At 43.4% G+C, this 26,751-nt stretch overlaps 1 protein-coding gene and 1 long non-coding RNA gene across 4 annotated transcripts in view; one reads left to right on the plus strand and one right to left on the minus strand.

Moving 5' to 3' along the window:
* fbxw7 (F-box and WD repeat domain containing 7) overlaps positions 1–20,510 on the plus strand; it is a 124,997-nt gene extending 104,487 nt beyond the window's left edge. For all 3 annotated transcript variants that reach the window (XM_037099933.1, XM_037099942.1, XM_037099950.1), the window contains 8 exons: positions 1,517–1,651; positions 3,424–3,547; positions 3,722–3,858; positions 4,495–4,608; positions 10,939–11,120; positions 13,053–13,278; positions 14,670–14,880; positions 17,726–20,510. In XM_037099933.1, coding sequence (XP_036955828.1) covers positions 1,517–1,651; positions 3,424–3,547; positions 3,722–3,858; positions 4,495–4,608; positions 10,939–11,120; positions 13,053–13,278; positions 14,670–14,880; positions 17,726–17,994 — 1,398 coding nt within the window. In that variant the 3' untranslated portion in view covers positions 17,995–20,510. The remainder of the gene's footprint in view (positions 1–1,516; positions 1,652–3,423; positions 3,548–3,721; positions 3,859–4,494; positions 4,609–10,938; positions 11,121–13,052; positions 13,279–14,669; positions 14,881–17,725) is intronic.
* A 3,463-nt stretch (positions 20,511–23,973) lies between these two features.
* On the minus strand, positions 23,974–26,751 carry LOC119020408. The gene is made up of 2 exons (XR_005075307.1): positions 26,647–26,751; positions 23,974–25,287 (listed from the first exon to the last, which is right to left on the minus strand). It is a non-coding gene; the product is annotated as an uncharacterized LOC119020408 (long non-coding RNA).

A 26,751-nucleotide genomic window follows, 5' to 3' on the forward strand; every position in this document is an offset into this window, starting at 1 on the left:
TCTTCCCAGTGGCAGGGAGGAGCTCTCTGAACCCCCTGATTACCTCCAGAACCAGCACCTCTGGCTAAAGCTTTTAGCTGCCAAATTACAGGTGGTTTGCGTGTGCCAGATTTTCCATCCTGCCTCGTAGCTTGTAATCATTGTTAGAGTTCAGCGCTCCGCAGAGGAAGACAACTGCCACTGTTGGGTCCAACGTACAGTGCAGTCGCTCTTCGGCTGCATTAAGCGGCTGAATGTTGGAGCTGAAGAAAACAGCCCTGCAGAGTTGCTAATGGAGTCTCCTTCCTGATGTTCAAATTTTCCACTAATGTGTTGGCTGCTAGAAATAGACAGGTGCCTCAAGCAAGTCAGAGCTGCTGCGGAGGTCACGTAGGGAGCATTAGCGCGTTAGACACACTGCACAAGGCGGCGGTATGTTTCCGTATGCTCCAATCAGAGTCAAATAAGCGTTTTCACAGGCACACCAAGACGCCTTGTTTGACGACGACAGATTGGCGCGATCAGCCCACAATGCCCTGCTGCTCTGTTGTTCTGTAGAAAACATTTACAGCTGAGTTGGGTGTGGCAATCCAGACGTGGAGGTGTGAAAACTATCTCCAATGATTTCCCCTTTCGTTCTGAGAACCTTTGGAGAGCACAAAGAATACAGAGATACAGTGCCATACATGTTGAAGTCCCTAGAATATTGTATAAACCAAATCCGGAAGCTATTTAGTACATTTTCCCATGATATCAGTATATTTTAGAAGATACAAGATCTGGGTTTGGGTTAGCAGTCAGTTGACATGGTGTACATGTGTAAATGTCAGTAGTCAGAGCAAACAGGCCGCTGTAACCATGGAAAGAACTGTGTGACATGGTAAAACAAAGTCAGCGCCCCATCTTACATAACTCTGTCTGGCTTGAGTTCGGACATGGAAAAACAGAATCCCTGTTAGGTTCGGTTTTGGCTCGGTTGCTACTTTCTCAGAATCCTTCAGGTTCGGCCACACTCTGATCTCTGATGGGCCAGAATTACTAGATTTCATCTTGAGTTGACTTGCACATTTTCTTTTCAGTAGGTCTGTATTAGCCATCTCAGGGTTTCTGTCCACGTGTCCTTAAAGATTTCAGTGTTCGACACAAACTGGAGAAGCTCCAGTCAAATGTCATCTGTTGTTACCGAGCTTAAAAACATTTAGCAGGACCACTGCTGCATCACCAATCCAAAGCACTGACCTGGGAACTAGACTCAACAATTAATCACTTCAGATTGCGCTAAGAGGGAATTATTTTTTAACAGACATCGTGACTGGAGAGATGTCAGATTTTCCTGGTTGAATTAATTAAGCTGTTACCTGATAACAAAACAACTCTTGGCCCACTCATACTACACACTCGTGTCTGATTTAAAAGACAAAGACGATCCAAAGTACTCCTGCTGAGGCACAGAAACAGAAGCTGCATGTCATGTCGAGTTTGAACACACTTGAATTTGTCAGTCCTAACACCAGTTCTTCTGTCCTGTGTTCTGCAGAGCTGGACCGGCCCAGAGAAGCTGCTGGCGCTGGATGAGTTGATTGACAGCTGTGAACCCACACAAGTCAAGCATATGATGCAGGTGATAGAGCCGCAGTTTCAGCGAGACTTCATCTCCCTGCTGCCCAAAGAGGTGAGTCCCAGAATCCCCCACCCCCCCACCCCCTTTTGTTCTGATATCAGTTCATCTCTAGTCCCCGTCCTCCTGACCCGAACTCTCATGGGAGTCCCTGCTGGCAGACACCCTGTCTGCGACAGAGACGAGGCTTCCTCTCCAGGCCTTATCCTGTCACCGTCTTCCCTCACATCATTTAACGGCATCCATAGTGGGTGTCTTGTTTTGCTCTGCATCATATTTGACAATACAAACAATCTGAAGTGCCACACTGATGATAAGATCACATAAGGGATTCTTCGAAAACAGCCTCTATCCTCCGTATCTGCTACAGCTGATCAAATACTTAACACCTTGTCTCTGTCTGGCAGGTGTTAGGATGAAAGAGAAGGGCTGGTTGCGAAGCGAGTGAGGCAATAGGATGCAAGATTTCAAGGGTGTCGGTGTCACTTGCTCCAAAGCCAAATACACACCAACATCATGCGTGTTCTCAGGACAACAAGCCCTCTCTTTTCATTTTGTTTTCTGCTTCTTCCTTTTTTTTTCATATCCTGTCCCCTCCGACTTCTTCTGATAATCCCGTCTCTCCACTCTGCCAGTGCGTCTGGCTTTATATTGGGTGGTGCTGTCAAGTCATTTTTACAGGACAATCCCTGTGGCCGCGCTGTAGACACAGTTGAAATTGAAACTATGAAGAGAATCTGCAGAAGGCAGTGTGTCGGGCTTAAAAAGCAATCACTGAGACGAGTTTCATTCATAAAACTTTTAGAATAACCTGCAGCCCGGTAATGACTAGTGGCTTAGACGAGCTTTCGGGAGATTGAGGGATGTCGAGGTTTGGGGGTCTTGTCTGGGGCAAGTGAGCCCCGTAAAACTGTAAAAACCTCCTGAATTTCGAGTACGAGATAAAGACTGCCCTTTAAAATGCCCCTCAGTCTTTTTCTAAAATGTTCACAGAGAAGTTTTGAAGTCTGTAAAATCAAATATTTTCTCTTACAAGAATAGTGCTTGAGAACTTTTTTCATAAATATGCAAGGATGCTCAGATCTGGCCCAACACTACAGACCATTACCTTCGTGAACCCGACCCCTGGTTATTGTGGCCCTGGCATCTGTCATTCGACCCCGTCCTGATGTTCATTACTCCGCTCCTGAATTTGTCACACAGCACGCCGCGGGTCATTATCATCTCGGATTATTGTAATGTAATAAAAGAACAATATTTGCGCAACGGGTTATATCTCATCCTGCAAAAATGAACCTATAATCCTTACCCCTTTTTGTGATGATACAGAGCAATCGCTTGACCCTAATGGTTAATCCACCTCATTGTTTCATAGTTGTATTGAGAGCTTTGTTCAAATATATGCTTGTTTTTTTCCCCCCATTGCTCAGGGGTCCAGATTTATGCTCATTATTCAGGTTTTGTCTGTATATGCAGGCTTTGGCTTAACGAACAGCAGCCATGGCATTATTACCTGCTGTGTGAGGCTGCTTTTGTATATTTTTTTTTTTTGTTAGGCTTCAATAGAGACATTGATTTAATTCTATGGTAATGCCGTCATCTATCCTTAAGACAGTTAAATTCCTGCTGTTAATATTGTGCACATAGTTGGTTAGTTTTCTCAGCTGTTCTTTGTGTTACTTTGATTTGGTCTCTTCAAACTTTAAAGTCCTCCTCCACGAGGTGTTTGCGCTGCTCTTCGCACCCGGCGCAGTGAATAAAGGCTCCTTTTTGTGTCTCCGTTTCCATTTACACCTCTCACGTTCCTCGTCCTTGTCCTTCAACAGCTGGCTTTGTATGTGCTGTCATTCCTGGAACCGAAGGACCTCCTCCAAGCGGCCCAGACGTGTCGCTACTGGCGCATCCTGGCAGAAGACAACCTGCTGTGGAGGGAGAAATGCAGGGAAGAAGGTGAGTGTTTTCTGCAACAGATGCAGACGGACAAAATGCCGTCACCCAGCAGGAGCGGCGTGAAGCTACCGCTGTGTTTTTAAAAATGTGGTTGTACTTATTTTAAAAACAAACTTTAAGAAGGAAAAACACGACGCTGTTAGACCAACCTGCCTCTGTCTCCTCTCCTAACAGGCATCGATGAGCCTCTGCCCCTCAAGAAGAGGAAAATCGTCAAGCCCGGGTTCACTCACAGCCCTTGGAAGAGTGCCTACATCAGGCAGCACAGAATAGACACCAACTGGCGGAGAGGGGACCTAAAATCACCCAAGGTAGCTTTTTCTTCAAACCTAAATTTCCCTCAGGGCAGCTGATCTCATAGATCTGATATCAAATGGATTTGAGTCACGAAGGGACGGTTCGATAATGGTGCGAGGTGCGGAGTTGATGGAAAGTTAGTGATGGGTCAGGTACGTGCTCCACGATGTTCGTGTTGAATGATAATGGAGCTGGAGGACAGGATGATCTTACTCCCCTTCAATGACTCAATTTGTCTTTTGCCTGGTCAGAAGTTTCCTATAAAGCATGACCAGCATGCCAGAGCTGGTCCTTAATGGACCTTGTATGCTTTTCAAACGGCCTTGGGTCGTTTTGGGCCACCACTGATGTAAATTTGGTTACTGTGCTATTCACACTCCTTTGCATATACAGTGTTTGCTGAGCTGGCAGTCCTGTGACCCAGTATAAGCCAGCAGAGACTACGCACACGCTCACATAGCTCTGCCTAAAGAGCTGTGTACAGCTGCGGCGCTTGATGACATTTTCCTCTTATCTCTTATCTCTCTTATTTTGATGTATGAAGCACCCGAGACTTGCATTGTCCGCCTCGTTTCTTGCCAGTTGCTTTGTCATTCCACACCCACTCGTCCGCCACGTTCTCCTCACTGCATCTCTCTTTATCTTAACAGGTGCTGAAAGGTCATGACGACCACGTGATCACCTGCCTCCAGTTCTGTGGCAACCGCATCGTCAGCGGCTCTGACGACAACACGCTGAAAGTCTGGTCGGCCATCACAGGAAAGGTACGGGTTAACTGCTTTCCTGTTCCCAAGTTTCCCCTTTAGTCTCGAGTGACTTCCCGTTTTTAAGTTGAAATGGAAACGGACTCAAACGATCCAGTTGTCTTTGTGAAAGCTGCGCCAATAACCCCCCCCCCCCCCCCCAATTACTGGCGCCGCTGACGCAAAGACAACTGGATCATTTGTGTTTTCCACAAGACAAGAGTTAAATCATCTATTTAGTCTATTGGGGAGATGTGATAAGCAGATAGAAAGCCAGGCCGGCCGTCTGACTGGAGCACCAGTCAGCCTTCATTTTCCAAGGAAGATTTCATGGCAGACAAAATTTGCACGGTGAAAGCAACGATTGTAAGGGATCCAAGCTAATGTCCCTAAAGCACCTTTATGTAGAAATTGGCATTTTGTGCCATTTGGCACGCCCCACAGTTTCTTAGTGTAACACCACTGTTGTAAATACCAATCCCAGGTCTGTAACAGCGCTGCGATCCTCCACTCTCACTCTTACATAGGGCAGAAATAAGTGATCGGGGGCTGGAGTGGCTGAGACAGAGACACCATTCAACATCTTACAAGACACTACCAACAAAATGACTTTGAAGCTGTTATTTTTACAGAAAATGAGCGTGTCCACACGGGTGCTGTGTTTCCATAACTGCACTCGGAGCTGTGGCTGATTCGCTCCCGCTGCAGAGTCATTTGACTTGTGACTGTACCCTTTCCTGTTGAAGACAAAGGCCAGATTATTGTGGGTGCCCAGTGTGAAAGGGATTCACATATTAATTAATGGTCATGGTAACTACTTACTGAAATTCTTCTTCTTCTTCAGTTATCTTCTCTAGCATGTTGTACATTTGGCTCTACATAACAGCTTTCATATCTGACACCTAACTGTGTCCTCACAGCTCCCACTAACCTGATGGTGAGCAATTAGTAACATTTGCTCCGTCACATAAAAACATCCTGGCTACGACCGTCTCAGTCCATTCCCCCCCTCTTATATTTTGCAGACTTGTTACACAGCACATGTCCGTGAGCGGTGTTGGTATTCATCGCTGAGGGTGGTGCAGCCACAACAGGCCTTGTGCTGCAGCTTTACGCTGTGTATGAAAAAGAAAAGCAGTAGTTGTGTACTGTTGTGTTAGAGAGGGGTTCACAGATTGTTGCAAATCGCGGCGCTTTCATGCCTCCGCGTTGGACTCCATTTTCAAAAAGAGCTTTTGTGCAAAAAAAAAAAAAAAATCCTCTGTCAACTGTTTTTGCATATTTCACGTCTCCACTCTACTCCTTTCACTTTCACTTGGCAAATAAATGAGATACGGTTGGGCTGTGAACTTGCTATTTCATTTTCACAAAAATAAAAACACATGCAAAATGAAAAGCCCTCAGAAATTGATATTCTGCATGATCACACTGCAGTAGGTGTCTCTTTCTGTGGGACACGATAGACCAGAGAGCTGGCTTTTCATTGCTGCAAAGACTCGGTCTAACAGATAGTAAAGTTGGCTTTCAGCCCACTGGTGATTACACGCATATCAGTCACAGCATTTGCTGATCTGAACAGATCTCGCCAAGGTCATCCGATAGGCATGGAGCGCGATTTTGGCTCTCCTTCACCCAAAGACTAAAATGCGGATGGCAGGTTGTTGAGTTAAAGCTGCGTGGGCTCCACATTGGTGGTGGAAGTCTGCGATGAGTCACATCACCAACAGGCTCAACTGCTTTCTCACGAAACCACCCTGCATTCAAGTCTTGCGTCACACGGGCTTGCAATATATTCTCTGTGGTTCCTACAACGTTAATCCGACTCAGATTTGTTTGTTTACATTAGTCATGAGGACAAGATGAGCCGTAATCCGTTTTCTGTTTGGGTGCTGCGGAATTCAGAGCACGTCCCCTCCGTGGATTTCATCTCTTTGCTTCCTTAGCTCTCAACACCAGAGAGAGAATCCCTCACTCGAGAGGAATGGCCAATTAAGCCTAGTCGACCATTTCGGGTGAAGTGGCTGTCGATGCCAGTAAAACTGTAAAGTAAAAGTACAATGGGATTACCAGCACCTGCATTTGTTTTTCCTTTCCGCTGTCAGCATTCTTTACAGTCCTTCCCTGTGTATGTGGGGATTTGATTGGTGCATTTTTCTTGCTGTCATTTTGTGCGATGCAGGACTGTAAAGGGATCCTCCAGGCTTCCAGTCCACATGCAGATATCCTTGTCTGCCATATTGTAAAAGCCAGGATGTTAGGCAAATATCTCCTCTATAACCTTCCTTTTAGAAGTCATTTGTTTGACCTTGATGTGCCTTTTTATCTTTCACATCAATCCCTAAACTTCAAAGAAAGCTCGGGGCACCGTTTCACATCTCAGCCGCTAACATCGCAACTTGGATCTTGCTCGGAATTGGATCAATAAGAGAAAGCAGCGAGATGATCAACGCAGATGAAGAACTCTGAAGTCGGTCTTTAAAAGTTGCCGTTAAACTGAAAGCGCCGGTTTTCTTTTCTTTGCTCTGTCACCTACATGCTCTGAAAAGATATCGAGTTTGATTGCGGGTCACTTTTCATTCATCAGCGAAAGCATTCCCCGCAAATCAGCGATGAGTTTGTGTGGACGATTATAGATTACAAGGCTAAATTGGCTCATACGCTCAGAGATCAACAGCTACATCTGTCCTTTTTCTTCACAGGAGAGATTTGAAATGCAGCTCTGGCGGCTCGCACCGTAGGTAGAGGATTTAAATTGAAAAGAAATTGGTCACAGCAGCACAGGCAAGTTGTGCCAGAGGTAGAGCAACATTAACACTTCTTCTCGGCCGCTTTGGCTGCTTTTACTCCAAGACCTAGTGTTCAATTTCAAGTGATCAAAAAGATTCCCCTGTGATGGGACGGCGTGTGACTCAAGTGCTGTAACATCACTTTTTAGAATCAAGATGTTCCCATGTGTTCCCTCTACCCGCAGTGTCCCCTACCAGTCTCTAAATAGTGCATCAGTTGTGATGCTGACAAGATGGTAACAGATTTCTGCATCAATAGTTTAATGAATCAGTCCAGTATCCTTATTTGATGTTCCGAGATCTGTTCGTTAATCATGTATTTTTCAAACTCAACGGGTATTTTTAGCCCACACGGCAGAGAATCTCTTCATTTCGAGGGTTATTTACTTGACGCGACAGGGACATGGCTTAAATTATAACACGTTGAACAAATACTAATCAAAAACTGTTACTCTAGCCCAGTCCTGACAAAGGTTCAACAAACACTAATACAGTCATTTACCAGTTTTGTCTTGCCCTTGATTCATCTTGTTACATAAGACGGTGAACTGAACCCTCGCTGTGAGGCAATCAGGGAGTTATTATATGAGCACATTATATGTAAATGCTTCCACACCTCTCAAAAGATCTGGGCCGTTGCTTAGCGATCAAGTAAGACAATGGGGATTTGATTGTGGTGAAAATGTTGCATCAGAGATTGAGCAAATACAAGAGTTTTGACATTAAAGTGTGCAGCACAGATTTGTAGTTTGGATGAATTTTAAAAAGCTTGTTTTGAAAGCTTCGCCCGCACCTGATGGACCTTTTTGTCTTTGCCCGTCCTCCAGCTTCAGTGAAAGATGTCAATCTTCCACAGACAAACAGCTGCACACATCTCACTGCTGCAGAGGTGGCTGCCTGGTGCTTAGCAGAGCAGCACATGTCCTTGGTGGTGCCTGTCAGCGGCAGTCTCAGCTGTCAGGCAGATCTAAGATGGCAGACCCGTGGACTGCTGTCATATCCAGGGAGAGGTGTCCTCTGCCAGATGCTTTAGCTGCATGGATACCCAGATTACCTTCCCCTCTTTGTTTGACCAACAGAGATTAGAGATTGCTTGTGGAGCTGTGAACTTAAGAGGAATACTGTTACGACGATTAAAGATTAAGGGGAAATTACTGCTTAAATTATCAAATTAAAATTAATGAAGAGCCATCTAGTATTTAGGCATGGATGCGCATGAATACACGAGAGGCTTTGATCATGCGTTTCCATAATAATGATGCCTTCAGCAGTAGCAGTGTAGTTGTACCGTATTTAAAGTTAACAGTAAATCAGGATCCATGTCATTAAATTAGCAGCACAAAAAAAATGCAAACATTTTGGCATAATCAATCTTAAAAAACATGCCAAAATACCTGTTTTTATGCGGACTTTAAGTGGACTGAAGTCTCCCAACAGAAAATAATGTAGGCGGTGGCAGAGAAATTATTACTTTATCTTGTTACTTTAGAGCCACGGAGTACATAGTTGCACATAACAATTGGCACCTGTCAAAGAGAAAAATTGAAAATTGTCTTATTTTTAAAATTTTTTGATATTTTTTAAAACCATTTTCAGTTTAAACCATTGGTTACCATTTATACAGCCCAACCATTACATCTAATGGGTTCCATGTCTCTGGTTTCCAGGCACACAGTCCTAATAGTTACCATGTACATCCATTGAATACCAGTTACACAGCCCCACTGACTACCATTTGCACTCATTGGTTACCTTTTACATCCATTGGAAACTATTTACTTCCACCTAATGCTGTGTGAATGCTCATCATTTACACAGAATCAGGGCCTCACAATTAATAGAAATGTCATCTGAATCGCATTATGGTCAGAGCAATATGAAAATGAAAATTGTCTTGTAAAAATTCTAATCCTTACTCCTAATCCGGCATTACATTGCAATGGTAATCTATCAAGATAATCGGTATATATTTATATATTTTCAACCACATCATGTAGCCCTACTTTGCATAAAACGTTGCTGTGGTTGTTTTAAGACTTAAATGTAGAATCTGTTCTGAACCGATCTACTGTTGAGCTGTATTAAACAGGCTCCTGCCAGCCAGGCAGAAACATGTATTTTCCATTTTCATGGTTGAAGAACTCACAAGAACAAGCAGACAAAATCGTTGTCTCTCCTCTCCTTTCGTCTTCCCTTACTTTCAAACTGTAAAATCAATCAAAAAGTATAATGCAAGCGTTGAGCATTGTATGAAAACCCACGTGTGTTCAAAAAAGGTCCTTCACAGGTTCATTAAAAGAATGCAAATCGTCTTTCACTCTCAGGGATGGCCTCATTTTGTGTTTGTTTCACTGACGGATAAAGAAGCCTAAGCCCTTCATTTCAGGTACTCTCTCTCCCACGCAGTGTTTGAGCAGGCGCTAATCGCACACTGCGATTCTTGTTCTTGGAAGCTCAACCGCTGGCTTCGATTCACGAGTAAAACCCTGCATCCTTGAGAGTATGATTCACAATAAACGGCAGGCCTGCGTTAAAAGGGGGAAAAGCAAATATTTATCAGCCAGAATCTGGAATATTTACTACAATATTCTCTAAAAGTGCCATGATTCTGCCAGATTTTAGAAATACAATAAAGTATAATTTAGTCAGCGGCCGTATTATTATTTTCGCTGCTGAGAAAAAAGGAGCACAGCTATAAAACAAGACTTTTAACACTGTAGTGGGGTTGATTGTGAGGTCATGCCACATTGGCCCACAGTTAATGAAGTGATCCTCTTTATCACAGCACCGAGAGAGAGAGAGGGGAGACAGGCTGCAGCATCATCTTCCTCTTTCACTCGCTGCAATAAAGCCTCTTGCCCTGCGCCGCCATTCACTGCTCAGCGGCTTATCAGCTGCTGTCAGGGGGTCACATGTTGTACACCTCAGCAACACGCTCCACTCTGAACCTGACACAACCACGGCACTCACCAGCCGACCTCGTCCGCAGTCGCCCTCTCTCCCCCCCCCAAAAGGATTTTAATTTAATGCATTTGGGGATAATTAAATCGCGGGACAAACGAGACAAACTGCGGAGATGCAAATTCAATTGATCAGAAAGATTTCCATAACTGTGGTAATCAATAGCTAATCTGCCATCCCTAATGAGGATGAATGGGCCGCGGTTTCTGTATTGAAGACACTTGTCAACCGTTTTCTGCAAAGCGAATGATTCTCCCACTGTTCCGACAGATAAAGTAAAAGCAATTATAAAAGCTCAGGGAGAGATTTTAGTCCCGGCAACGGCAGCAGCAGGTATGCTGGGACTGAACTTGTCTTTCCCATGAAAGGTCACACAAATTTCATTTGACTTTTTTTTTTTTTTCCCTCCCCCCGGTAGGCAGAAGGAGGTCAGCGCAAATGTGATTTTATGAGCTCTTAAACTCAAATGTGATGAATATGAATGAAATAATCCTGAAATGTCTTTGAAACTTCTTGCATTCAAAGTCTGCCATAACAGCGACTGAAAATACTGATCATGACTCTCCCTCCTCTCCCTCCTCTTCCTCCTCTGCTGTCTCTGCAGTGTCTGCGCACGTTGGTGGGCCACACAGGCGGCGTGTGGTCATCCCAGATGAGAGACAACATTATTATCAGCGGCTCCACTGATCGCACACTCAAGGTCTGGAACGCAGAGACAGGAGAATGTATCCACACCCTTTACGGGCATACCTCAACAGTGCGCTGCATGCACCTACATGAGAAAAGGTATGGGCCGATCCCACTGTCAGGCGTCAGTAAGTGTTGAAAGAACAACACTTTCTTGCGGTGTACTCTTGCACAGCAGTGTTTTTGATATCATGCAAGAAGTTGATTGACAGAATGTTAATCATGTTTTTTTTATTTCAGGGCAAAAATGCTCAATATTTCCTTGTTCCTGAGAGGAATTGCTGTTCTTTTTGTCTTCTAGAACATTAAACCATATGTCTTTGGGGTTTACATGGCTGGTCATACGAAACAAGCAATTTTAAGATGTCACATTGGAAAGTTTGATGGCTTTTTTTTTTTTTACGGTTTTCTGCCAAATAAACCAAATGAGTAATAAGCCGTGATACAGAAAAATACTGGCTTTTTGTGGTCCTTCTTCTTCTTCTTCTTCTTCTTCTTCTTCTTCTTCTTCTTCTTCTTCTTCTTCTTCTTCTTCTTCTTCTTCTTCTTCTTCTTCTTCTTCTTCTTCTTCTTCTTCTTCTTCTTCTTCTTCTTCTTCTTCTTCTTCTTCTTCTTCTTCTTCTTCTTCTTAGTGTTTATTGGCACTCTATATTTATCGACTTTCACCAATGAAAATCCCAATAATGAGCTGATATATTGTGCATCTCTAGGAATAATTCTAAATAAATCTATTAAATATGTAAATATGGGATCTTGTAGCACAAAGTTCCATTTTTACTTGTGAAGAATGTTTCTCTTCCTCTCATAGGAAAAGTTTAATATTTTGTGAAATACATATTTCACATTCTCACATTTGTATGGTAAATTTGAAGCTAGCGCAAGCAGACAGTTAGCTTTGCTTAGCAGAGTGCAAACAGATGGAAATAGCTCGACACATCTACATGGCTGCATCTTGTTTGTTCAAATACCCCCCAACAAAAACCTCTTTAAACTCTGCCCCATATGCTCTGTTGTTATTATTAGAATCCCAACACCCGACCTAACGGTGATCCCGCGAAGCAAAAAGAGCGCATCGCTGCAACACTATGAGCGGACACTATCTCTATGAAAGTGAGCGTGTGGTCTCATAGTGATTTAAATAGACCCTGTGAGCCATCTTAAGTGAACTGCTGCTCACTCATTCACTCTGCGTTACACTCTGGAGACTCAAAGTGCTCTTTTCGCCTTAGGGCCCACCAAGGTTTTTGTGTACCATTTGATTACCCGCTCACTCTGGAAATGCTGTGAGCTGCAGGCAGACAGTGAATAACATGTTGGTGATTTCCATCTATGTTGCGCCTTGAGGCAATTTTTTTTTAACTAAAGAGTGTTTTCAGTGTGTATTTACAGCATGTTTTCTTATTTCAATCTGAGCAGTCCAGGATAGAGATCATCTCATAATATGGAAGAATGTCTGTCTCAGGCTTTATTGAAGTGTCAGGAATCAAAGTGTCAGTCAGCGGCAGGACTTCCTGCAACTCGATATGTTTCCTTTCTTTCTCTCGGTTTTTAATAACATCCTTGGCCCAAACTGTTCTTACAGTAATAATCTGAGAAATGTAAAACTTGAGTCACAGTCTTCCCTGAAGGGAGTTTCTGTTTCTGTAACATAGCGCATCTTTCATTTTCCATTCTGGGTGAAGACACTGCTGCAGGGCAGCTGTTTAAGTTAAATGTGCGTTTTTGTACATTCAAGTATGAACATGAATGTGATGCTGTAGGTTTTGCATTGTCAGAGGAGTGAAAGAAGATGTTCATACCTGCCTTATTATTCTGCCAATGCAGCTGCCAAGCGATGAATGAAAGCGTTGTGTAGACTGTTGAGTTTACCCTTGCAGAATGGGAGATGTTCTTTCTGTGGGAGAGTAAAGCTCAACAAAAACACTTCAGCTGAATTCACAACAGCTTCGACTGTTTGTGCTGCACCCAGAAACGCTCATTCACCTTGCAGTACAAGTACCTGACTCGCAGTCTTTGTGTTTTTTCCGTCAGGGTGGTCAGTGGCTCCCGTGACGCCACGCTGCGCGTCTGGGACATCGAGACAGGTCAGTGTTTACACGTCCTCATGGGCCACGTGGCGGCAGTGCGCTGCGTCCAGTATGACGGGCGGCGGGTGGTCAGCGGTGCCTACGACTTCATGGTCAAAGTGTGGGACCCCGAGACGGAAACCTGCCTCCACACGCTGCAGGGCCACACCAACAGAGTGTACTCGTTACAGGTGAGCAGCTTCAGACACACATTGTACAAGTAATTGCATTCATTTAGAGATCATCTTCTCCAGCTCCATGGTTAGATGTAAGGGCTGGACCTGGACATCTGCGACGGTGTCCATTAATCAATATTCAAACAAATGTAAATGAAAAACATGCTACATTGTCATAAAACGCACATAAAAGGCGGTTGAATGAAATGAGCGGGCAAAACCCAATATCATTTTGTACAGGCAGGATAAAAATAGCATCAGTGTCTTCACATGTTTTTGGTTGTCAGCGAGCCATTTCTTGTTGTGAAAATGGCTCTGAAGGAAAAGACAGCCTGGCTGAGTGCAGTTTTACGGAGTCGTCTTCCACTGCTGCACCTCCATTAGCTCCGTTAGCCGGAGATTTGAAGTTGATGAGACCAGGCAGAAGAGGAGGAGCCACGCACACGATGTGATCTTATAAACTGCTTGGACATTTTTTTTAATTTGATGAGGTTTTTGCACAGCGTTGGAGAAAACAGCAGGATCACGTTTCATAGGCAAATTGGAAAGCTTGCTCTTTAAACCTACTCTACTGGTTTAAACTAGTAATTTGAAGAACAAAAAAGTTGAGGATTTTTCACCCTGGTAAAAGACTTGTTGTGTGCAAACTGGTTGCAAGAAAACATCTGTTGTACCATCCACTAAAAAGCAGCAAACTACGCAAAACAGGAAGTCACTGTAGTGTCACACACTCTGGCATAAAAGCTGAACTAAAACACGTGTTTTGTTGAGTTTTATGTGTGTTTATGTTACTAAATATTAAACAGCAGAATGTCCGGTGCAGTCACTTAGTGATTTGAGGGCAGTAAGCCTCATCAATGTGTTCATGTACTGCATTTAAAAGCACTGAAGTAGTGAAATTCCTCTTCTTGTGTTGAGGTATTTTCTTTGCCAGTGGTGTTCATAAAAAATCCATTAACAAGCCAATCACACCTGATTTCACTAATGTTTTTCTACCCTTTTGTAATGTTTTAATGCATCCTGTCTTAAGTGTGCGTGTGGCTGTTTGTTTGTTCCTTCCTTTGTGTCCTCTAAGATGTCCTCTCACCCACTCTGTGTGATTACAGTGCACTGTAGCTGGTGCCATCTCACATCAGGTGAGGGGAGGCTGTTTACTGCGCTGACAGATTGGTTTTTGCACCACGCTGCATCGTTGGGCTTTTAAAGTGTTGACGTGTTGACTATTAGACGTGGGAACGAAAAGAAAAGTTTCACAGATCAATAAAATTCATTCATTCCAATGAGTTTAATCTGAAGTTTGTTAATAGAAACAAAGTATGCTGCGCAGGTGTCTGTTACTGAGAATGAATTCCATCAACATTCAATCTGTTGCCGAGGCTGAACTCTTGATCCTCTCCCTCTTCCAGTTCGATGGGATCCACGTGGTGAGCGGCTCATTGGACACGTCTATAAGGGTCTGGGACGTGGAGACGGGAAACTGCATCCACACGTTAACAGGGCATCAGTCCCTCACCAGCGGCATGGAGCTCAAAGACAACATCCTGGTCTCAGGCAACGCAGACTCCACTGTCAAGATCTGGGACATCAAGACAGGCCAGTGCCTGCAAACACTGCAAGGTGAGCGTCACTGCTGTCACAGCGGACTGTTGCACCAGCTATGTTAAGTTTTAACAATAACTGTCTATAATAACCATCATAATTAAATAGCAAGTTTATAGTTTATTAGTTATTAGTTATAAGTTAGTCATTAATACATTATTTATTGATAAGTAATTTAATACAAATGGTTTATAACACCTTTAATTGTTTGGTAACAGTCAAGTAACTATGAAATGAAGTTTGATTAACTACAAATGTATTATTTATTAATGATGGTTATCATAAAGTGGTAACCAAGTCACTAATTGACTGTAGTCAATTGATGCTGTAGTGTAAGTAGTTCATGCAACAGGCTGCAGAAGCATTCATATGGACACTAAAGTGTAAATATAAACATTATGAAGTGTAAATAATATTTACCTATATGTAGATAAATGTCAACAGCACCAGCCGTGAACGACACATGCATGTTATGCCGTGACACTGAGTTCAATTAAAACCGCAGACTACGCGACCCGTTTGTCTGTGTGAGCTGACACCTTGTGGGCCTGCTGGACCTGATTACAGTCTCATTTCCTTTGTGTCTGTTTTGAATAGTTTAAACTCCATTAGCGGCAATGGTGCCTCACAGGAAGTTGGGAAATCCTTTGCTGAATAGCGGCGGCGACCAGCAGCGCTCCACCCCTTAAATGCCCTCATTAGCAAGCTACAACCCTGTGTGCTGCTCCTGCAAACACCAGCGCACACCAGCTGAACAAAAGGATGCCCCAGTGAGAGTCTGAAGAGGGAGGGCAGGGATAAGAACCGGCCAACCCGGGGGGGGGATGTATGTGTTTGTTGTGAAGAAGAAGAGGGGGTGACTACAGTGAAGAGATGAGGACTGGGGTACTTTGTAGGTCATATAATTAGGTCAGCGGACAATTTCTGCCATTCATTAGAGTGTTGCGATAAGACAATAGGCCAACAACAAGGTCCTCACTGTCAACTGAAGAGAGTATAGGTAATGATGGGGCAGGCTGCTTTGTTGTGATAATGGTTGGAGAGGAGGGAGGGAGGAGAGAGGCAGGCATGTTGGGGGTTGGTGCAGAGCAGCATTGTATACTCGGGTAAATAACGCAGCCTTTGATCTAACCAGAGACAGAAATGGAAAAGATGCGAACGCTTGTCGACGGTGAGATTCTGACAAATCTTCTCTGCAAAAATGGGCTGTGAGAGCGGAGAGAAATTAAATGTGTCTGAATGGAGGAAAAAAAAGCATCAGTGAAAAGCCCTTCATTTGCCAGCACTTGATTCTGCAGCTTGTTTGTGTTTTGTGTCGCCCTAATTGATTTAATTAAGATATCATTTTCAAGCCCTTAGGGCAAATCTGAAGCCGGCGCACACATACAGTCAGGAACAAAAGTCACCTCGGTGAAGGCAGCGAGAGCCGCCATCTTCACTTTTAGTGTGGCCTCCTGCCAGCTGCCGGCACACAAACACGGCAGACGGAGGTGTAGCCGGAGCTGCTTAGCCTCCGTGACAGTGACAGGCCTGAGTCCTGGCATGTTGCTGCGGCTCCTCCTGAACACCTCACTGCACTCACAACAGCTCCAGGAATATAAGAGATGCTTGTTCCCATCGTCTCAGAGGCTTACAGAGGTTTTGTTTTGAGTTCTTTATCCTGGAACTGGGCTCTTACGTTGCAGCTCTCTGTTTAAATTCAGCCATCCACTGCACTACAGTGTTAAGAAAACTAAAATGAAATAAAATAAAAAAAAACAGGACAGGTTTTCCTCCATAACTTGCCATGCCATAGAGATAGTAAGCTTCTTCAGTTTGCAGGAATAGTCTTAATTTCCTGCAAGGTGGTCAAGCTTCACTGTAAATCACTGTAGAAAAACCACGCAGGAAATCAGCACAAACTTAAATGAATCTTTTGTGCGTTTCAGTTTCCAACATGTTAGAAAAATGTAAAGGCTAGTTTGGTAAATTAGCACAGTAACGTAATACTTTCGAGCTGCAACAAAGGGATCCTGTTGTTGTTCTGATGCTTTTCGAGACGATGTGAAAATGTAACGTCATGATTATCCTGTTCAAATTAACCGTGATATTGAAAAATTAGATACCGATTTAGCGCTTCAGGATCATCCATATAATCTGGCAAAGATGTTCGTCCTTGTGCATCTTTTGTTTATAAGTTCATCTCGTTGCCGTTTCACTATTAATTGACTAGTTGATAATAATTGTGCTTTTTGCTATTTTGCTATGCTATTAGTTATGTTGACAGGCTCTCTTCACCTGCCTACACTCACATTTTGAGAATAATAACATTTTTTTATTAAATCTTTTACTGTGTTTTCAAAGTGATTCGCAGTAAAACCTTATATTATCCACATCCCTAAATGTTTAATCTCTACCGAGAAATGATATCAGCAAACTTTAACTCTTAGATGATACAAGAAACTCCCACTGTGAGTCCTAGCATCGACAATACTCACAATCTGTCTGAATAAATGTTGCACAAAAGTAACTGAAGAGAGAAAAAGTCCTCAGCAGTCGTTGGACTGACTAAATATCAGAGCATGAGCCGTAAAATATGGAAACATTAAGTGAATAAAAATCTTTATGGTTTAAGGATTAGAATTCACTAAACCTCTTGTCGCCTTGAGGCTTGTGTTTGATCAGTGACAAAAAGCGCTGCCCCTGATATTTCCTGGGCCATCAGAAACGTCTTACCCTGGAGCCCAAAATATGGCTGAGGGACTAAATATAGACGCCGGTTCCTCTTGTAGGAATCAGACTGAAGTTCTCTATAAAAGGTTCCAGTAGCGGTAGAAGACTTCATCACTCTAACCATCTGTTTTTTTTTTCTTTGTGTGTTCAGGTCCCCACAAGCACCAGAGCGCCGTGACGTGCCTCCAGTTCAACAAGAACTTTGTCATCACCAGCTCGGACGATGGCACGGTCAAACTGTGGGACCTGAAGACGGGCGAGTTCATCCGAAACCTGGTGACTCTGGAGAGCGGCGGCAGCGGCGGTGTGGTGTGGCGCATCCGCGCCTCCAACACCAAGCTGGTGTGCGCGGTGGGCAGCCGCAACGGCACAGAGGAGACCAAGCTGCTGGTGCTGGACTTTGACGTGGACATGAAGTGAGGAGGGACGGTGGTCGGTAAGAGAAGAGAGCGAACCACGGAGAGGAAGGAAATCGAGAGGGAATGGGAGATGAGGCACCTAGACACCCGGAGGGCCCGCAGCCCGGAACTCTTCACCCAAACTCTACAAAATCTACAACCACCACCACCAACAGTGGGCCGTCCTGTCCTCTAGCATCAGCTTCCCCCCGTCACCCCCCCTTTGGGCAAATGTTACCGACGGAGCCACAGACCCTCACGTGTTCAGCCCTCTGCTTTTGAATCCCCGCCGCCCCCCACCACCACCACCACCAGTACGAGGTGGAGCTGGAGGGGATCGGGCTGGAAACGAGGCAGGGGAGAGGAGGGCACGACCGGTCTGTCCCCCGATTGGCTGGGAAGAAAACAAAAAAGAGGAAGACAAGGAATGACGACTGAACTCTTGAAGCGACTCTCAACCCTTTTCGGTTTCGGGGTCAGCTTCGCACAGAGACTTGGTTTCGCTCAAGCCTGACAGATTTTGAGATGTACAGAGATATATTATTTTTTAAAGAACCCCCACCTCCACACACAAACCCCCCCCCACCCCACACCCCCACCCCGCCTACCATCAGTGCGCGCCCATACACACATACACTCAAAACGGCCAACCGTCAAGATCGAGGGAGGTGGTAGACGTTTTTAAAAGCTAAATTTTCCACACACAGCTACACCTAAAGAGCTGCTCGATGTAGAGGAGAGAAAGCGACTGGAGGGTTCAGCCTGTAATCAGGCTCGTTTCTTGTCACTCCATTTCCGTTCTTTATTGTTCTCCACTCGGTTTCAGTAGTTTGATTTCTTTACAATATCGCACACAAACACAACTGTGAATTTCAATACGTTTATTTTTTGGTTTATCATATGAAAGGGGTTTCTCTTTTTTGTTTTGGTTTGTTTGTTTTTTTGTCTTTCCTCGCGGTTGCCAACAGCAACAAATCCCAGTATTAGAAAGCTGCTCTGTTTAGGTTTGCTGTCATTATGTCACAAGGGTTTTTTTTTTTCTTTCTTTCTTTCTTTCTTCTTCTTCTTTTCGTCGTTCTATTTGAGTTGTTTGTTCTTCCTTTCTGTTCTCTACATACCTGTGTTTGGAGCTCCGTCTCCACACACACACAAAAAAAGAAGAAAAAAAAAAAAAAATCAATGCTGTCCAGAATTTTTCAGAGTCTAGCTGGGGTGGTTCCCTCAATGCCGGCGCTGTGACGAGTGAAAGTAAAGGTTCTTTGCTCTAAGCGCTGTGGATTAACGCCCCTGAACCCCCCCCCCCCCCCTCCCTCCCCTTCCACCCTCACCCGGCCCTTTCCCCCTCTACTGTTTTCCCCCAGTGGCCAAACTGTATTTATGCTGCTAGATGAATGGAAAAAAGAGAGAGGGAACTTTTACTTGCTGCGACGTTTTAGTCCCAGGCAAAATTCCAAATTGAACTCTATATGTTTGGACTTAAAGAAACAACAGATGAAAAAAAAAAAAAAAAAGAAGATAACATCCGACATTTTTGTTTTTATTTTTGTTAGTTTTTTTTCTGCCACTGAAACTTGAGCCAAACGTGCCTCTACGAGGCTGAGAGGAGGGAGCGTGTCCGACAGATACTGACGGGATCGCCTGCAGAGAGGAAAACAAGGGGATGTACACTGTTGGCGTGCGTGTGTGTGTGTGTGCGTGTGTGTGTGCGTGTGTTAGCGTGTTAATGGGCAACTTGTAAACACATTCCTTGGGACAACGCTCTTTCAGCCTGTTCTATGGGGAAATGTACAAATGCTGTGTGGACTGGCAAAGGAAAAAAACAAAACAACAAAAAACTAGCAGATGTATTGGTTTTTAACACGTGAATGAGAGAAACTGTCCGTATCCGTGTGTGATTGTTGTTCCATTCAAAGACGTCTGAAGCAACAGAGGAGACCATCACAAGCATCAACTGACTGACAGGTCGAGCTGCCAGGAGTCTTAGTGTTACATGTGGGCGGCGGTCGCTCGTCGGGCGGCGGTCGCAGACTCGTGGATCGTCGGCCGGGAGGAAAAATAAAAACACAAAGGCAACAAAAAAAAAAAAAAAAAAACGTGAACAGAAACGTTGTAGCCAAAACGAAAAATCGTCTCAATCTCCAAGAGTCACAACTCAAGCTGAACTGTGAAAGTGGTATAACACTGTATATTAAAAAAAAAAGGAAAAAAAAAAAAAAGAAAACAATCTCGCTCTATCTCCTCTCGTTGTTTTCTCCCTCTGTTTTAATTTATGATCTGGTTTGAGAAATCAGATTTGTTGCAGGTGTTTTATTTTTTCAGTTCATGTAAACTGCCTGGCAAAAAAGAAAAACAGACAGAAAAAACCTTAAAGGGATTGTGTATTTGTTTGATTCACTTAGAATTTTATTTTCTTATAACTTAAGTGCAATAAAATGTGGGTTTTTCTTTTTTCATTTCAAGCATATCAGTTGTCTGTTTTTGTTACCTGTGTGAAGGCATCTTATATGTTCAATAAAGCAAATTATTTGGTTAATAACATCCACGAGGGACTACTTTGAACATTTAACGTAGCGCCGGTTTGGAAGGGCTCAAGTTTATCGCAGCAAACAAGCAAGATGGACTTTTGGAGGATTTTTACTTTGTAGAACATAAGTTTTTTATTTTGCCTGCCTAAGAGGTCATATTTCCAGTTTATAACTTCGAGTCTATTAAAACTGCAATCCCAATACGTCGTATAAGTCTCAACGGTCTGCAATAGCAATTCCTGCCTCCCTCAGTACTTTGCAGGACGTGAAATGGGGCAGCAATAGTCCAAAAAACAGAAATAAATAAGGAGAGGTCACTTGCACAGCAGAATACTTGCAGTAATGCTGAAATGAATAGTCAGTTAAACAACTGTCACAATCAAGTCATTGATCAAGCAAAAGACACCAGATATCCTCCTGATCCAGATCAACACGTGGGAGGATTGTTTGCTGCTCTCATCTGTTTTTAAACTTGATCCCTTTGAGTTTCAGACAATTGGTCAGCAGAAACGAGCGACTTGATGGACTGACTCTGGGCACGGGTTTCTCCATTTTATTAACCAGTTAATCGAAAAAACAAAAAGATAAAATGATGAAAACCAAAATCCAAAGTCATTTTTCCAGAATTAAATACCAAACGTTTTGTGATACCAGCTTCTTAAACGGGAACTTGTATGCATGTACTACCAACGCTGCAGTGATACAAAGCTGGTAGAAAACCAGCAAATTAACGATTTGAACCTCTCCATGTTTCCAGAAACACATTTTAGCCTTTAACTGTTTAGCAGCAATAGAGAACGATCCCAAACAGGAAGTGGCGACACATTGGCTGTAAAACAATGCAGATACTGATTGTAACCAGACGGCATATATACTGTTTCTGTTTCAAAACGTGCAAACAGCAAAAACACCCCAAAAACCTAACCAAACTGAACCAAATCCATCAGCGGAGTGTTTATTTCTTGCGGTGCATTCTGGTTGTTGTAGGTTTTCAGCCTTTTGAGAGCCACAGTCCTTTTTTTCCCTCTGCTTTCTGTGGTCATGTGGCGCAAACTTCAAAAAATATTTGTGCTCTTTTACTCCGTAGACAGCCCAGTTTTATGCACGGACCACCTTTTCCAGCTGTGAAATACTGCTTTAAGGTTTTTCTGTTTAACATCTAACATGATGTCTTCTAATGACAGACAAGACGATCACCTCGGGCTGTCTGAGCCTGTAGCAGGTAGTCCTTCATATTCGCCACCAACGAAGAAAAACCCCAAAGATCATTCCTGCATTTCTATTCTCTGAAGATTGTACAGTCTTTGTAGAGGAATACTTTGTTATTGCTTTCTAGTTATTTTTTTTTTTTTGTCCATCCTCAAAGCCATTAAATGCGTTGTCAGCACACTCGAAACAATAATCTGAATCAAGGTTGCCTGAAGAGGAAAAACAAAAGATTTGGGAATCATTTTTAATCTGAGCATTTTTCAATTAATGTAAAATTTTATTATTTTTTTTTTAATTTTCAAAGTGATTAATCTGCACCCTGAAAACATAACATTTTTTTTAAACATTTTTTTTAATTTTTTTACCAATTTAATCCTTAATTTAATTCTTGTTTTTGGCACCTCTCTGGGATAATTTATGCCATTTCAGCCCCACAGAAGCACATGTTGCTTTCACGCTGCTCTCAGAGTCTAAAGCACCACGAAGGCGACCGATTTGAATGTGACCCTCTGTGGGTTTTTTTTTTTTTTTTCTCTCCTCTCCCCGTCAGTGTCAATTATATCCGGACCGTTATCTGTCATGAGCCCATACAGCTCGGTGCGGCGGCGGCAACAGAGTCTGTGCTGTGCTGCGGATTCCCTCCTGCCTGTTGCCTAGTGATAGCTCGTCCCTGGCCGGGGCCTCAGCGCCCAGTGTGCAGTGCTCGCAGTATAAATGGTATTGTGAGGAAGCGGCGAGGGCTGTACATCCTCACATGAATGGACGCGTGGGGGAGTTTCCACTTTGGTTGGCAAGGTTACTCCGAGCGCCTGTTTGTTCCCAGGCCTCGCTCGTGTGTTGTGTAAGCGGCGGCACTGGCTGGTCGAGCGGGATAGTAATCTGGCTCCTCTCTGGCTGTTTGTTTATTGATGAATGTCTTTTTCTGGTTTACTACACCGAGACGGAAGCTCTGATTTTAGGGCTGAAGCGATCGATCTGTTGAGAGAACATTAATCAGCAGCCGATTTGATTGAAGACATGAATCGTTTCAGTAGGCTTTTTTTTTTGTTTTTCAATCAAATCATCTCTGACTGGAGCCTCTCAGATGTGACGAAGTGCTGCATCAATGTAAATTTAATATATCTGGGTTTTGGACTGTTGAGCTTACAAAACAAGAAGTTTGAATTTTAATCACTGCTTTATTCAGCTAATCGAGAAAACAGTGGAAAAGTGCTCGGCTCTTTTACTGAAGTAAAAGTCACAGCAGCGCAAAGCAAAAGTTCTTTAAGTGCTGCTTTTAAAATCGTATTTAAAAGAGGAAGTGCTCCAGTCCAATAAGAAGTCTCAGAAACAAACTGCATATCTGTAAAAGCTTGTTGAGGCTGCACAGGTAGATGCACAGAATCGGTTCAAGTGCCAAAAAGTGATGTCACTCGAGTCAGCATCTTTTGGAGCTGAAGACTTGAAGATTGCATTTGAAGAACAATCTGAGGGTGCAGAGTTGGAAAGAAGCGAAGCATAAAACATCCAGATCTCCGGCCAAACTGTCGGCGGTCCGGCTGCATCTGTAAGTAATGTAGGCACCTGGTTCTCTGCTGCTGATGCATCGATCTGAGCGCAATTTCCAAATTAGTGGAAAACTCTTGTGTGAAAATACAGAAAAGGTTAGCAATTACTTGTTTGGCAGAGAAAATTTAAAGGGTCACAAGATAAATCTGAGAGGCCATGAGGAGAAAAAGTAAAAACTATTCTGCTCCACATTTGCACTTTTGTCGTTTCCTGTCGTTTCAGATAATCTTCCACCTGTAAAGGACCAAAGACCTGAAACCATTTGTTAAGTTCAGTAGCCTCCGTGTTGTACTGCAGTTTTATACTTTAAATTAAATTAATGTCTTATCATAAGATGCGTTCCCTACTGGGTCATCGAAGATATGAGTGTATCCTATAGTGAGACATTTATCAGAGGACCGATGTTAAAATATTTCTTAATTTAAAGGGAAATTCAACCATCCCAATAGTATTTAGGTAAAAGTGGTAGATATTAAAAGCACTTGAGTTTTACATTTTTTCTTTCAGGTATTTAATGTATCAGAGGAACAAGACCAATAATTCCACTATTAGATATGATATTTATACTTTTTCCAATTATTAAAATCTTTGTTTTTACGATCACAGTAACAAAGTAATTTAAAAATACGGCAGTTCGGCTCTGACACAGCATGCAACCTGCAAAGTAACAAGTAACTAAAGTTAAAAGAGTAGTAAAAAAGTGCAACATTTGCCTCCAGAATGTTGTCAAGTACTACGGAAGTATCGAGTAGCAGAAAATGGAAATACTCATGTTGAGTACAAGTAACTTAAAATAGGACATTCCACTAAAGTAACAAGTAACTTTACATTTCCTCCTCAGTTGAGTATAAAGTATCTTAAAAAGGACGTGCTAAAATACGAGTGCCTCAACATTGGACTTCAGTACAGTACGGTACATTACATGAGTAAATGAACTTAGATACATTCCATCACTGCAAGTAACAATGCTCTCTCCATGTAAGAAGAGATAAAAAAAAATATTAATAAATAAATAAATGTGGTGCAGTAAAAAGTAATAAATTTCACCTTGAAATGAGGCGGAGTCTGAAATATCTTTAAGAGGACAAAGTGCAACACTGGATTTTTGCTTCCATACACTGATTTTATTTCACGTGAGGAACCAACTGGCAGAACATCTCGTGTTCCTGGATCAGCGGCGCGTCTGCTGTAAACACCACGAGCGGGAGACACTGATGTATCTGCTCAAATGGTCCTTTAATGAACTTAATTTTAGGAAGTGATGAATCATCTCATTCCTCGGGGTTATTAGCCATTTATCTACCTTACACTCGCCGCCTCGATTGCACTTCACTTCCTCTTGATGAATGGATGTCCCTCTCCCTGCTCTCGCCGCTCAAGCCAACCATGTCTGCTGTTGGCCCTCGGCACTTACTCATCTGGAGACAAAACAACAACAACAACAGCGGCGCGGCGGACGTGAGGGATGGAAAAACGAGCGAGGGCTGCAGAATCTGATGGTACGGGAAGCATTTAAGAGGTTAAGATGAAAGGAGGTGGTGGAGGAGGGCTCCCACACCTCCTTGCATATCCCTCCATCTCTTTGTTCGGTAATCCTGCCCTGCGGCGTCGATGCTCCTCTCATTGCCAGCACATTCTCAAAGGGCCGTAGTATTAGCGGCGGTAGCGTTCCACGTCTCCGCTTAATCCCATTTTGGACCTTTGTTGTAGCCGGAGAACTGATAAAGAAGCACTTAATCGCCATAACCTGCCGTCAATGAAGGGATGTTGAATGGAGTTATAGTGTTGTAGCTCGCCACTGATCCACGCACGCACAATATAGGTGGATGTGAAATGTTTCCTGCGGGGGGAGCTGACGTTGATGTCGGCCATTAATCTTGATGGTCACATGCGTTGGGAGGCCGTGAGGTCAACGTGTTCACCCGGCTCCTCCCCTGCGGCCTGAAAGTGTGAATTTGTGCAAATTTGACACGTCTGACCTTTTTTTTTTTCCTCCTTCGCACTTGTCTCGCGTCTGAAAAGGCTGCAGTTCCCTGAAAAAAACAAACAAACAAACAAAAAAACCATTGAAATGCCAGGTTTATCATTGGCAAAATTGGCAATTTGAACGAACTCCTTTCGGAAGCTCAGCAGCGCGTCGAATCACATCTCAGGTTCCCCTAATGAGTTGTGTCAGAGCCATTCCTGAGTACAGCAATCGCCGTACGAGAGCGGGTGGAAACAGGGACATTCATTCATCTAGCTTTCCTCTCTCTCTCTCTCTCTCTCTCCCTCCCTTTTTTAAAATCAGGCACGGTTAATCAGAGCCAGGTGAGCACGAGGCGGATCAGATCAGCCGAGTCTCTTTGATTGGCCTGATGGGATTCACGCCCGGCTGCCTCCTCTTCAGCATCAAGCAGCCGACAGCAGGAGGCATAACTGCAGGGGTCATTCACTCGTACTGCTGACAATCCCGCCGAGCCCCGAACACAAGACGGTTGTTTCGCATTACAGTCAAGATTTCTGTGTCTCAATAAATTACCCACCATGTGAGGCTGAATTATACAGAGAGGTGTAAAATAATGCACGCGACATCTGAGAATTTCCTTTTGATCCGAGGCTGCAGAAAAACACAAACTCGGCCTCTCGGGCTGCAACCAGTAAATGTGTCGAAAGGCAGCCGGTTAATTCTTAAAGAAGTTTTGTCACTCGCCTCTGTCGCGGGGCGTTTAAAACATCTTTTCGGTTGTTTTGCGCTCTGATGTCATCCGAGGGTCCGTGGAGATCACGTGCGTGTCAGCTGTATTGAAGTCTATGGGAAATGTATGTAAGAACACATTAAAACCCAACATAGATACATCGTATGACTTCTGAAAAACACTTCAGAGAGACGGTTAACCACTGTTTTTTCACCGAGTGGATGGTGTCGTGATCAAAAGGAGGCCGGTCCAACCAATGTTTCCAGTGACACTGCAATTACACTCCGAACAAACAAAAATGGAAGGACCAACACTGTCGATCGTTGTTAACCTACTCTCTGAAGTGTGTTCTTTTATATTCTGAAGACATATCTTCATCAGAGGTCATATGACGTTGATATGTTGGGTTTTAGTGCGTTTCTCCATAAATCTCCCATAGACTTCAATACAGCTGACACCACAGTCGGGCCCCAAAGTGAGACTCAGCGACATTATGACCCTTCCATCTTTTTTCAGCAACAATAAGGAACGGAAAATACTGTCAAGGCAAGAATTTCTTTTAGTTTTTAAAAGAATTTGGTTAAAATTATAATCATAGCATTTTTGCTAATCACCTCACTGTGACTTGGGCAACCCAGAATAAATGTTAGCAATGTTTAAACTTTTCTTTATGTTGCAACTTTACATTTCTTTCAACATTCATGCTCAAAATACCTGCACTTGTTGCCACATACATGGCCAGAAATTGTCCCGAGGTCTCCTGAAAAATGTCTCCAGCTGCCGTCGCAGGCTTGGCAGCCCTCTCGCCTGTGACTCCAC

This window comes from Acanthopagrus latus, chromosome 1 (genome assembly GCF_904848185.1).
Source record: "Acanthopagrus latus isolate v.2019 chromosome 1, fAcaLat1.1, whole genome shotgun sequence".
Taxonomy (NCBI): domain Eukaryota; kingdom Metazoa; phylum Chordata; class Actinopteri; order Spariformes; family Sparidae; genus Acanthopagrus; species Acanthopagrus latus.